This window comes from Acomys minous, assembly GCF_964271855.1.
Source record: "Acomys minous genome assembly, chromosome: 2".
In the NCBI taxonomy this organism is placed as follows: Eukaryota; Metazoa; Chordata; class Mammalia; order Rodentia; family Muridae; genus Acomys; species Acomys minous.
Window position 1 is genome coordinate 54,071,822 of NC_140484.1, and position 12,660 is coordinate 54,084,481.

The following is a 12,660-nucleotide window of genomic DNA, read 5'->3' on the forward strand; positions in this document are numbered from 1 at the left end:
TAGCCAGAGTCTGCTAACCTGATCTCTGTGACAAGGGACAGGAGCCTGCGCGGCTGAGCTCTGAATATCAGAGCAGACAGCATTTGTGTCTCTGGGTTCTTCATGTGGCCTTGGGCAGGTGTTCAGGATATGATGGCCCAAGAGGGGAGTAAGAACTCCAGGAAACAGGGAGGCAGGCGTGGGGAAAGCCGTACAAGAGGACTGGCTTTGGGGACAGGACTGTTCTCCCAATTTGTGAATGATCTGGCGTCTGTGTACCCCGAGTTAGCCCAGGGGGACTCAGGGCTCATCCACTGTATTGTCAAAGTCTGGTAAAGGACTGCCCAGGAGGCTGGGGAGGTCCTAGGGACCAGGAAGTGTCATTGTCGCTGAAAATTTTGGGTGAGCCAGAGAGTCCTTCTGCCACAATGGGGAGCCCCTGGTGTCCTCCAGGCAGAGAGGCTGTGTCTCTGCTGTCTTCAGTGATTTCTTGCTTTTTCCTGTGCCCCCTCCACTCTCCAGCATTCCCCCCCCCCTTGACTGGGGCCTCCTCTCCTAGGATCAGCCTGGTGCTGTACTAGGTATGAGGGCCACACACTCCGTTCCTTGAAGGACATGCAGACTCTGTGCTTGCCAACTCCCAGAGGCATATGAGTAGGAAGGGTCAGACTTCCTTGACCCTAGAGTCTCCTGTGTCTAGATGCTGAGGGACCCGGGGCCAATATTGACTTTGCCTATCTGATGGTGTGCTTGACAAACACAGAGTTTTGCTCAAGGCCACCTTGGCTCCACCAGTCTGGTGGGCCCCGAGCTGGTGGCCGTGCTGAGGGCAGGCAGCTCTGGCTTCTGAGAAAGCCTCACCCAGAGAGATGTGGCCGCTCAGGTAAGTGAAACGCAGGCTGAGGCGAGCCCTTGGCTTCTTCCCTTCCTCAAAACACGGTGGTGTCCATCTAGGGAACTCTCACCCCAGATTCACTTGGGTTTCTTTAGTAAGTGAGCAAGACCATCTGGGACATTCTGGAAAACTCTTAGCAAGCAAATGTTTGGTGTGATTTTTGGTGGTGCCTGGCTCCTAAGCTCTAGATCTCCACTTACATTTGGAGTAATAGAAAAATAAACCCAGACCCTGTTCCAAAAGTGTTGTCCTGAGAGTGTAGGGATGGGTGGCCTGGCAAGATCCCGCATGAACTGCAGAATGGGAGACAGCCTTGGTCAATCCCAGGGAGGCACCAGTTGTGGGGTGCGAGTGGAGGGTGGACGCAGGTAACTTAAGTGGATCTGGCACACTTTCCATCAGTGTTTGTGCAATCCAGATTGGCACCATCCTCAAAAATCTCCACTTCCCATCTTAAGGTGTGTTACATGCTAATCCTTTGTGTTTGTCGTTATTTGGAACCTTCTAGAAAGGTTATATAGGGCAACTACTCATAATACCATGGAGGAACTCTTGAGAGGCGTCCAGTGATGGGCTACAGAAGTTCTCAATGCGGAGGGACACCCCCCCCCCCCCGCCTTGCATCACAGCTTGCTGGACTGATTCCTGGTGAGACCACTTGGGTTGGAAGTTCAGGACCCTGTGCCCTGGCTGCAGGTGACGTCTTGCTTTGTGGGACACAGGGCTGGTATTAGAGGTAGGGCAAGCCAGCTGTCTCTTCACCCAAGAAGACCTCAGCTATGAGGGACCAGAGTGGGGGACAGGGTCCCCCCTGTGTGTGTGTGTGGGGGGGCACGTGTATGGCAGACGGACATAACTGGGCAGATGCTGTTTTTCTGGATAATTCTGGAGGTGGGTCCCCAGGGCGTATGCTTTGAGGGTGCTGGGCCTATTTAAGAACTCACCCTTTGTCTTTCAGAGCAGGGGGCCCTGACCTCATTTCCCAGCAAGGAGGCGGAGGTCTAAGGAAGCAAGTATCTTCCCCACGGTCACTCAGTGAGTCCCAGGCTAATTAGACGCCAGCCCTGTGTGGGCATCTGGGGGCGAGGAGAGGGTATAGGGGCTCCTTCCCGTAAACTTGTGGGGCTGGAGTAGGTGGCACTCAGCCCACCTCCAGTGGTGGTGGTGGTGAGAGTAAACCCACTCCTCCAAGTTCCAGACCCTTTCTGGGACAGTCTGTGCTGACCACCCCCCATGCTGCCACAGGCTGGGGCGGCCTTGGGGACTCTGTGCACAGCCTGTGTGCTAATTGAGCCATGTCTGGGGTCGCCTCTGGGCTCCAGCCGACTGTTCCCCCTCTCTGCGCCTCTCTCCTCTTTTCAATCGCACAGTCTCCCTGCCGCCCTCCCTGCTGGGCCGGGCCTCCCTGCAAGCCTCGTGGCCCCCGCTCGGTGCGGGCCTGCTGCTGCTGCTGCACAGCCCGCCCAGCCTCGGACCGCGCCGGCCTCCAGAAGTGATAGCTAATTGGGGAGAGAAAGGGCCCGATTGTCTGCGGCAGCCGGAAAGGCCCGGAGGAGGCGGCCGCTTCGCCCTGCAGCTGCCGCCGCCGGAGATGTTTGGGGATTACGTCAGCCTGGCGGGCAGGGGCCGCGGGGACAGCGCGGGAGGCGGGCTCCCGCAGGCCTCCCGCCGCCAGGGCCTCTGGACAATGCTGCCATTGTCGGTGCACGGAGTGCTTAGCTCCCCATGAATGGTACACGGGCCTCTTGACCAAGGAGGCCGCCTGTAGTCCCAACTGTCCCCTCACAGGCGGGGAGGCCCTGTGCGGTGGGAAGGGCTGGCTGTGGACTGCACGGGTCTGTTGCTCAGAAGGGGCCTCCGTCAGGCGGCCAGGACTGAGCTCAGGTCCCAGGGAGGCGGCTGCTGCTGCTGCTGCTGTTGCTCTGCTTCCTCTCTCCTCAGCATGGCCTCCTGGCTGGGGGACTCCGCTGGCCCTGACCCACTCATGGTGCTCCTGGTTGTCATCCTCCTGGTGCGCTTTATCCTGTGGTCCTGCCTGGGGACCTATATGGACTACAGGCTGGGCCGCCCTCAGCCTGGCAAACCCAAGGAAGAGTAAGCCAGGGGGCCCAGTGGAGACCCAAGCCACGAAGTTTTGTGTCGTGGCTTCGTCCTCCCTCTGTAGATGGACAGGAAGTAGCAGGCCACCCACCTGTCACTGAGTGCCACAGACACCTTCCTGCGGACACTGTTTACCCTCCACTGCCATGCCCCTACATGCCTGCCCACAAAAGTCTTTTAGCTTGGGTTAACCTCCCTAGCCCTTCACCAGTTGGGCAGGTACAAGATCCCACTGTGTGGAAACCAGAGGGCATTAGAAGAGACAGAGGTTTAGAGAGGCCCCAGCACCTGCTCAGACTAGTTAGGACTGGCCCCCATCAGAAGGTGTCTGCCCACATGGGCTGTCAGAGCAACCCTTATCACTAGGTTCTGGGTCCCCACGCCAGTGTGTGCCACAGAAATGTCCGGCCCTTCCCTGTCTCTGATTCTTTGTAAGAGGCTGGGTTTGTGTGGCGAGACCACGAGGACAGCCATGACCATTGCTCCCAAGGACAGCGCTGTCTCTGCTGTCCTAACCAGTCACTGGATGCAGACAGCTGCCTCAGTTTCTCCGAGCAGACCTCTGGGAAGGGTCTCAAGATGGCATGAGATGGAGTTCAAGCCCAGTTCTTTGACACCCCCCCCCCCCAGACAACTCTTTAACTATTGAGGCCTCAGTTTCCCACCTTGCTCTCTCACGAGAATGTACCTAGGGATTGGTGACTCGCCTTTCAAGATACTGCGGGGTGTTTGTTTGTTTGCTGTTTTTAAGACTCACCTGGGCAGCCCAGGTGGCACTGGACGGAAGGAGAGCTCACGGCTCACATGCATGTGGATACGTGCCTGCCCTGTGCCTGAGAGACCCAATGCTGAGAGAAGACAGCAGGACACGGGGTTCTGCTGATCTTATGTGACTCCCCAGTACAGGGACAGTGGTCAGTAGCCCCCACCTCCATTTCCCCCTTGAACCAAATTGCGTAGCAAGATGTCTGTGGCATTCGAGGCTGCAGTGTGACAGTTCTGGGACCTGGCACGGACTCGCTTCTGCTTTGCCCTCTTTAGCACACGGTCTAGGGCTTCGTGGCTGCAAGGAGGCGGCAGCCGCTCCGGGGACTTTACAGGACGTCCATGTGCAAAGAGACAGTACACAATAGAGACGAAAAGCGGTGCCCTCAGGAACCCCGAGTTTTGCGTCTCATAATCTAGAGCGATGTCATAGTGTCTTAGCCTCCTGACGGTTGCTGCAACAAACATGGTGACAAAAGGAACTTAAAGGCTCAGCTCACAGCTCCAGATCAGCCCATCACACTGCCAAGCAAGCCACCCGCAGGAGCAGGAGGCAGCCACTCCCACTGTGCCTGAATTTGGAAGAAGACAGCATGTGCCTCTCATGGCCTCTGCCACTGGTCTGGGCCACTGTTTTTAGTTCTGGCCTTTTGGGGCCTGGTTTGGGTACTTGGGTGCCTCTGTGGCCTCCTTGGGCCCTGGCTTTGCCTTTATCTGAATCTTAGGATGGTAGATGTGTCCATCGCTGGCACCTTCCTTGGTTTGCTTTTGTTCTTTAATGCTCCTTAAAAAAAAATGTCTAAGTGAACTGGGTGTGGTGGCACATGCTTGCCATCTTAGCACTTGGAGGGAGAGGCAGGAAGATCAGAAGTTCAAGATCATCCTTAGCTATGTAGTGAGCTCACAGCGCCTTGGGCTGTATAAGACCTTGACTCAAAACAAAACAACAAAACAAAATAAAACCAGACCCCTTCTCCAAAGAAGTCCCAGGGAGAAGATGCATGTGAGAATGCCCTCTGCTCATGGCTGGCAGCCCTCGGTACAGGCAGCAGGTCTGTGAGGGGACCTTGTTACCAGGTGTATAGTATTTCTCTCAATTTGTATGTTGGAATCCTCATCCCTGAATTTGGAGGTGGGATCTTGAATGAGATGATGAAGGTGAATGAGGTCACGTGGCATGGTCCCTAACCCCAAGGGACTGGTGCCCTCAGAGAAAGAAAGAGACCAGGACACAGCCTGAGAGGCAGGGAGCATGTGCTGTCTGCAAGCCACGGAGAGAGGCCTCAGGGGAAGTGAGCCCTGTGACACTTCCAGTTTGAACTTCCGGCTTTCAGCACATGAGGTAATGAAGCCTGCAGCTTAAGCCTCCCCTCTGTGGTGTTCTGAGATGCCTAAACAGATGAAGGAATAGAGTCATTAGCCCAACGAGGAGCCTCGGAGTGCTCCCAGGAGTGTCCACGGCTGTGATGTGGGTGTAACACAGCTCTGGGCAGCAGGTGGCTTGGACAGGAGTCACAGACAGTGGGCAGAAAGTTCTGGAAACACAGAGTAGCCCGAGGAGGTACATGGGGGCTATGGAGCACTAAAACTGTGGCCAGTGCAAATTTTGATGCATAGTGATTCTGTCACAGCACATCAGAAATGGCTTTGTGTGGCAGGAAAACGGTGGCATTCTGGACACCTCGAAATAAAATATAAAAGTTAATTTTCCTGCTTCTTTTAGTGGGTTCCCATGAGATTATTAGAACACTTAACAGGACGCCCACAATTTACATATTTGCTTATAACAGGCAGCTGTGTTTGGAGAATGGTCTGCGGTCACCATAGTTTCTGTTTTGAATGCATTGAGGGGGGGGGGAGGTGGGGGAGGGACGAAGAGAAGAGGAAAAGAGAGGAGGGGAGAGGAGAGCAGTGGGGTGAACATCAAATCAGGCACTGCTGACTGGGGCCATCCCGTCAGACAGCCTCATGGAGTTCCCTATTGCAAGTCCCAGCACAGCAGGAGTCCCTCAAGTGAGACTTCCAGGAAAAGGACAAACAGCCACAGATAGAGATGAGGTCACTGTCTTAGGATTCTAGTGCTGTGAGGAGACACCACGGCCACAGCAACTCTTACAAGGGAAAGCAGTGCCGGGCGTGGTGGCGCACGCCTTTAATCCCAGCACTCGGGAGGCAGAGGCAGGCGGATCTCTGTGAGTTTGAGGCCGGCCTGGTCTACAGAGTGAGTCCAGGACAGCCAAGGCTACACACACACACACACACACACACACACACAGAGAGAGAGAGAGAGAGAGAGAGAGAGAGAGAGAGAGAGAGAGAGAGAGAGAGAGAGAGAGAGAGAGAAATTGGGGTGGGCTTATAGTTCAGAGGTTTAGTCCATTGTCACTATGGCGGGAAGCATGGCGGCACGCAGGCAGACATGGTGCTGGAGAAGGAGCTGCGAGTTCTGCATCTGGGTCCGCAGTCAGCAGGAGACTGTGTGCCACACTGAGCGTACCTTGAGCATATGAGACCTCAAGGCCCGCCCCCACAGTGACATACTTCCTTCAGCAAGGCCACACCTCCTAATAGTGCCATTTCCTATGGGCCAAGCATTCAAACACATGAGTCCGTGGCGGCCATTCCTATTCAGGCCACCGCAGACATCAAATTGGACTCTTACATCATCATCATCATCATCATCATCATCATCATCATCATCATCAGAAATCGACTGGGGAAGAGGAGGCGTCAGCTGGAGTTCATGACAGAGCTTTTTCTCTGTGGCTGGACTTCTGGCCTCTCCTTCCCACTGCAGGGTTTTCCTATCATGGGGTGAAGAACAGTAGCCTCTGTCAGGAATGGGCACTTTCCACCTGTTCTCAAGTGCATGGGATCTTTACTTTGAGTTCTTTAGTGTTCATGTCTGTCCCTGTCATCACAGAGTTGGCAGGAGTTGGCACTGGGGTAGGGGGGGCAGGGGGGGCAGCCCATACCCAGACCTCGGAGGGCACTCTAAGACAAACATGGGTCTGAAATGGGGCAACTTTTCAGTGAGCTCAAACAACACATGACAATTTACTAATATTATGTATACTACAGACTGCCCCAGTGTGGTGACAGTGGTAGTGGCTGGTGCACAGTGTGCCACAGGAACACAGAGAGGAGGCTTTCGGGTGACACCCCCCCCCCCAATGCACATCAGAACACAGGAGAGGCGGCTAATGCAGTTTGTTAAGAAGTCATAGCCTTCCAGGCTTATGCTCATGTACAAGAAGGAACGAAGAGCCAGGGTGGTGGTTATGGCCGCAGTATCACAACTCAGGAGTTTGAGGCCAGCCTGATCTACATAATGAGCTCCAACTAGGGCTACACAATGAGACTCTGCATCAAAAATACAAATAAGTAATACATTAGAAAGTGGTTGGGCTGGATATAATAACATATGCCTTTAATCCTAGTACTTGAGAGAAAGAGGAAAGCAAATCTGTGAGTTCTAGGCTAGCTTAATCTTCATTTAGAGAGACCTTGTCTCAAAAAAAAAAAAAAGTGATTGAACAATTGTACCCAAATACCAGATTTTAAAAATTTAAGATAGGGATGGTGGTGTGCAATTTTAATCCTAGAATTTGAGAGATGGAGACAGGTGGATCTCGATTAGTTAATGCCAGCCTGGTCTATATAATGAGGTCTAGGTCAGCCAGGGCTACAAAAACATTATTTAAAAACCACTTATTTATTACTATGTGTATGTGAATGTGCATTTGTACGTATGTTTATGTTTTTGTCTGTGTATATGTTTGTGTGTGTGTGTGTGTGTGTGTGTGTGTGTGTGTGTGTGTGTGTATGTGTCTGAGAGAGAGAGAGAAAGAGAGAGAGAGAGAGAGAGAGAGAGAGAGAGAGAGAGAGAGAGAGAGAGAGAGAGAGCGCATGGGAGTTAGTTCTCGCCTTCCATCATGTGGGTTCTGGGACTTGAACTCAGATTGTGAAGTTTGGCTGCAATCACCCTTACCCTGAGTCACCTCACTAAGCCTGAAATGCTGGGTTTTTGAAGGAGAAAAATAAAGAAGAAAACATGCCACCAAGCATAGGAGCAAAACTACTGGAGTCACAGAAAAGGGCAGGAGTGCCAGAGGCTGACTGGATTCCTGATCTCAGGGCTATGATAAAATATCTGACAAAAGCAATGGAAGGAAGGAAGCAAGAAGGAAGGAAGGAAAGAAGGACGGAAGAAGGAAGGAAAGAAGAAAGGAAGGAAGGAAGGAAGGGTTCTTTGTCTAGTTAGAGGGCACACCCCACCAGGGTGGGGAAGGCGTGGCTGCTGCTCACGTTGTGTTTGAAGAGAAGAGTGTGAAGCTAACCCGAACGCTGGCGCTGAGCTCAGCTCCCTTTCTTCTTTTAATAAAGCCCAGGGGAAGATGTGATAGTCAAAAAATAAAAAATAAAATAAATAAATAAATATAAAGCCCAGGGGCCAGGCATGATGGCACACCCCTTTAATCCCAGCTCTTGGGGGACAGAGGTAGGTGGATCTCTGTGAGTTCAAGGCCAGCCTGCTCATCATACTACATAGAGAGACCCTGTCTTGAAAAAATAAAAATGGAGTCCAAGACTGCGTGTAGCATGGCACCACTCCCACGGCGCCCCCCCACACGCCCACCTCACTTAACCGAATCGAGACAGTCTTTCACAGACATGGCCAGAGGTTTGTTTTCATGGTGATTCCAGATTCTGGCAAGTTTACAATCTAGATTGATTATCGTAAGTCTACTCCTTATCAATCCGATACCCAAATGCATCACTTTAAACTATAACCTTCACTCTACCATCCTCTTAGGTTCGTGAGCATGTCGTGACGCAAACTGCAATAATCCAACTTCAAGTGTCCCCACCGTCTTAAACAATCGATTTTTAAACAGTTCCAACATTTCAAAGTGTGAGTTCCTTCTGAGACTCAGGTCCTGTCTTAATTGTGAGCCCGATAACATCCAAAACCAAGTCACATACCTCTAGCCCACAGTGGCACCGAGTAAACATTCCCACCCTGAAAATGAAGGACAGAGACAAAGCAAGGAGCATCAGACCGACGGATACTGAAACTGGCTGAGGCAAACCCCAAATCCTGCGGCTCCATGTCCAGCAAGTGGAGCTTATATTGGAATCACCTGGGCTTCAGAGGCTTGGCTAATCCCACACTTCCAACTCTGCCACCTGTGGCACACACGGCCTCTCTCTTGGGCCAGTTCCACTCCATACTTGTAGCTTTTCTTAGCCAATATCCAATGGTCTTGGCATCTCCAAAATTCCGGGGTCTCTGTTAAATCAGGCTCCATCTCACAGCTTCCTGTAGTAGTCTCTTGGGACATTGTTGCAGGGACTCTAACCTTGCCACACATTGCCTTGCGTAGTGACTCTCTGGAACTGTGGTGCAAGACTCTATGACCTCTTCAATTTAATATCATCCATTCCTGCAAGGCAGTGTTGTGTGAGTGCTGTTGCTAAATCCTTCTGCCACCTGAGGATGGAGCTTGCCTCCCCACCCCCACCCCCCACCCCCATGCTGCCTTGTGTGGCAATCCTGGAAAACACTTTCCTAGGGGTTTTTGAGCAGGGAATCCTTTATTGGCTTTTTGTTTGTCTTGATTTGTTTTTTGTTTTTGTTTTTTTGAGACAAGGTTTCTCTGTGTAGCCTTGGCTGCCCTGCACTCACTTTGTAGACCAGGCTGGCCTTGAACTCACCTCTGCCTCCCAAGTGTTGGGATTAAAGCTAAGCACCACCATGCCCAGCTTCATTGACTTTCTTAATGAATTCCCTTTCTTCTTGGCTGTGTTTGTATTTTCATAGGTTGGAGCCCTGCCCTCAGGATACCTTTCCTGCTATCCAAGTGGAGAGTTAATATTTCTGGCTCAGCAGTTAAGATCATTGTCTGCTCTTCCAGAGGTCCTGAGTTCACTCCCCAGCAGCCAAATGGTGGCTCACAACCATCTATACTGGGATCTGATGCCCTCATCTGGAATGCAGGCATACATGCAGGCAGAGCACTGTACACAAAATAATAAATAGATAAATCTTAAATTTGTTTTCTCTTTTATGGTGCAAATAATCTCTTAACTATCACAGTTTACTTTCCAAACTGCCTTGTCTGTAACCTGAACGGTGGCTGCAATCTTTTCCTCCCCAATCTGTGTATTTCCCCATCTTTCTTTTTTGCTTGTGCTCTCTCTCCCTGCAGACCTGGAGGAGAGCAGTGAGCAGTAACCAAGCCACAGCCTGAATGCTACCCTGTCTAGAGATCTCTTCTGCTTAAGTAATTAGTGCTTTGCTTTTTAATTAAACTGATTTACATTTCCAGGACGTGGGAAGAGTGCAGCTACATTATCAGTGGCCTCTCATCTAGGTCCTAGTAGAGTTCTTGTTTCCTCTCAAATCTCATAAGCTGAACCTCCAGTGTTTGCACTTCTCCCGGCATTCTGGCCTTCCAAGCTTCCACTAGTCTGGTTGATTAAGTCCTGCTGCCGCATTCTAGGGATTTTATAGCCCAAAGTTCCAATCTCCCCCTCATATCTCTTGTCAAAAGGCCAAGGCTCATCACAGCAGCAGCCCCACTCCTGGAACCAACTGTGCAATTAATTTTCTTGCTGTGGCAACATGCTGGACAAAAGCAAGCTAAGGGAGGAAGAGGTTTATTCTGGCTCCGCAGTCTGGTGGTTCAGTGCATCGTGGTAGAGATGACATTACGACCGGAGGCTGAGGTGGCTGGCCACACCGCTCGCTTTCTCTTGTTTTAATTCAGTAAAGGATTCTATCCCATGGATGTTGACACCCAGTGGGGGAAAAAGGAGGAAGAAATTAGAAGTGAGGTGGGAACACTGGGAAGGAAAACTTTATAGATGTCTGGATGCCTTTTTTTCTTTTTCTTTTCTTTTCTCTCTTTCTTTTTCTTTTTTTCTTTTGGAAAATGGAATAAAAGCAAACAAACATGATTTCAAATGACAATAACAGATTTTAGTCAAGTAGGCAGACCCAACTTGATATAGACAAACCATATACACAGCATCCTACTCTCCCTTCAGTGATTATATAAATGAATTACTCGAGGCTGGGAACCTTATGAAGAAAAAAGGTTTATTAAGTGAACAACTGTACAGTCTCCCAAGCACAGCTTAGGCATTTGTTTGGCTCTGGTAATATTGTCATAGAGGATGGTACTGAAATGGCTGGAGTGTCCAAGGAGGACATCCCATAGTAAGTGGAAGGCAGCCAGAGGAGAGGGGCCAACCTTGTTCCTTGATAACAGCTTCTCTTGGGAACTAACTGGGCTCCTTTCAGAAGCTTAATCTCACTGGGTGGGGGGGGGGGCGGCAATGACCTAATACCTTCCCGTTAGGCTTCTCCCCTTAAAGGTCTCACAATGTGCCAACCTTTTCACACTGGGGACCAGGCCCAAGGACCCTTAGGGGGCACACTTTAGCTGCTTCTAACTATAGCCAGAGGAGACAGCATCAAAGACCCTATTTGTTACATTTTATTCATTTATTTCTCTCTCTCTCTCTCTCTCTCTCTCTCTCTCTCTCTGTGTGTGTGTGTGTGTGTATGAGAGAGAGAGAGAGAGAGAGAGAGAGAGAGAGAGAGAGAGAGAGAGAGAGAGAGAGAGAGAGAGAGAGAGAGAGAGAGAGAGAGAGAGAGGACAACTTGCTGGAGTTGACTCTTTCCTTCCATCTTGTCGGTCCTGGAGATAGAACTCAGGTCTTCAGGCTTGGCTGCAGGTGCCTTTTTACCTGCTGAGCCCTTTTTTGGGCCCAGTAATCTTGTTTATAAGAGTCATACAGGAAAATGGGAGAAGAAAAGCAGGTGGTGGAAAGCAAAGCAGTGAGCCTTTGGAGCTGTGGTAGCCACTGTGGGCATGGAGGCAGTGCGTGCTGGGTTTCCTCTGGTCTGTTCTAAGTGCCATCACCAAGGATAGTGTGGGTGTTACTGACCCACAGTAGTAAGTCACCACCTAAAATCTCAGCCCTGTTTGGGCCCCAGGCTGCAGGCCTCTCCCCTGCCTGGCCTCCAGTGCTGGTCCTGGTCCTGGTCCTGGGGATGAGTCACAGGTTCTAAAAATAAAGCGGAGTGAGCTTCGAAACTGTGCGCTTCCTTTTTAAGCCAGCTGTGCCTGCCTAGGGTTCCCCAGCAGCTGGGTGTCAGGACAGGCTTGGGGGCCCCCTGCTGCCAGCAGCCGCAGGGGGGCTCTTTCCCCATTGGCAAGACACAGCATTTGCTAGCCCCTGTGCAGGCTTAGCCCACTGCACCCTGCCCCGGGAGGCTGGATGCTCCCAGCCTGCAGTGGCTCCATACATACAATGTGGGTGAATGGCCACCATATGGGAAGGCAGTCTGGGGCTGTACAGGCAGCAGGGTGCCAGGGAAGCACACCCACAGAGCAAGGGAAAGGGCGAGGGGTTCTGAAAGGCAGATGGGTAAGGGACCAGTGCTCCAGGCCAAACGTGCAGGGTAAGCAAAGCCTGGAAACTGGTGGGCTAGTTCAAGATGTGAGCCTCAGCGGGGCATGTCAGCACACACTGAGGAGGTTGGTCACCTTGGCAGAGTCCCCGCCACCCTCTCCTGTGCCTTTGACTCTTTCAAGTTGATGCTTAGTAGCACAGCCAACCAGCTCTCCAGGGAATTCATCTGTTCCCCAGAGTTTGGCCATGCTGCTCCTCACACCGCCTCGTACATGGAGAAGGAGGAGAGATGCACAATCCAGGCCAGGTTGGATCCACATTGTGAGGGCTCTGGTGTTTGCCTGGGAGTTTGAGCTTTGGTGCGCAGGCAGGAGGGAGCTCTCAGGGCTGGGGAGTGGGGGGGGGGATGAGCGCTTTTTAGGTCTGCATTGAGCATGAGCATGAAGATGATTGGCTGATGAAGGGACCACCGGGCAGATGTTAGGGGCCTGGGC

General features: G+C 51.7%; 1 protein-coding gene across 1 annotated transcript; it reads left to right on the forward strand.

Moving 5' to 3' along the window:
- The first annotated feature begins 787 nt into the window (after nt 1-787).
- SMIM38 (small integral membrane protein 38) lies at nt 788-4,972 on the forward strand. The gene is made up of 4 exons (XM_084768945.1): nt 788-862; nt 1,383-1,522; nt 1,833-1,909; nt 2,245-4,972. Exon 4 carries the CDS (start codon nt 2,817-2,819, stop codon nt 2,970-2,972), a length of 156 nt encoding a protein of 51 aa, XP_084625071.1. The 5' UTR covers nt 788-862; nt 1,383-1,522; nt 1,833-1,909; nt 2,245-2,816; the 3' UTR covers nt 2,973-4,972.
- Nucleotides 4,973-12,660: the final 7,688 nt, after the last annotated feature.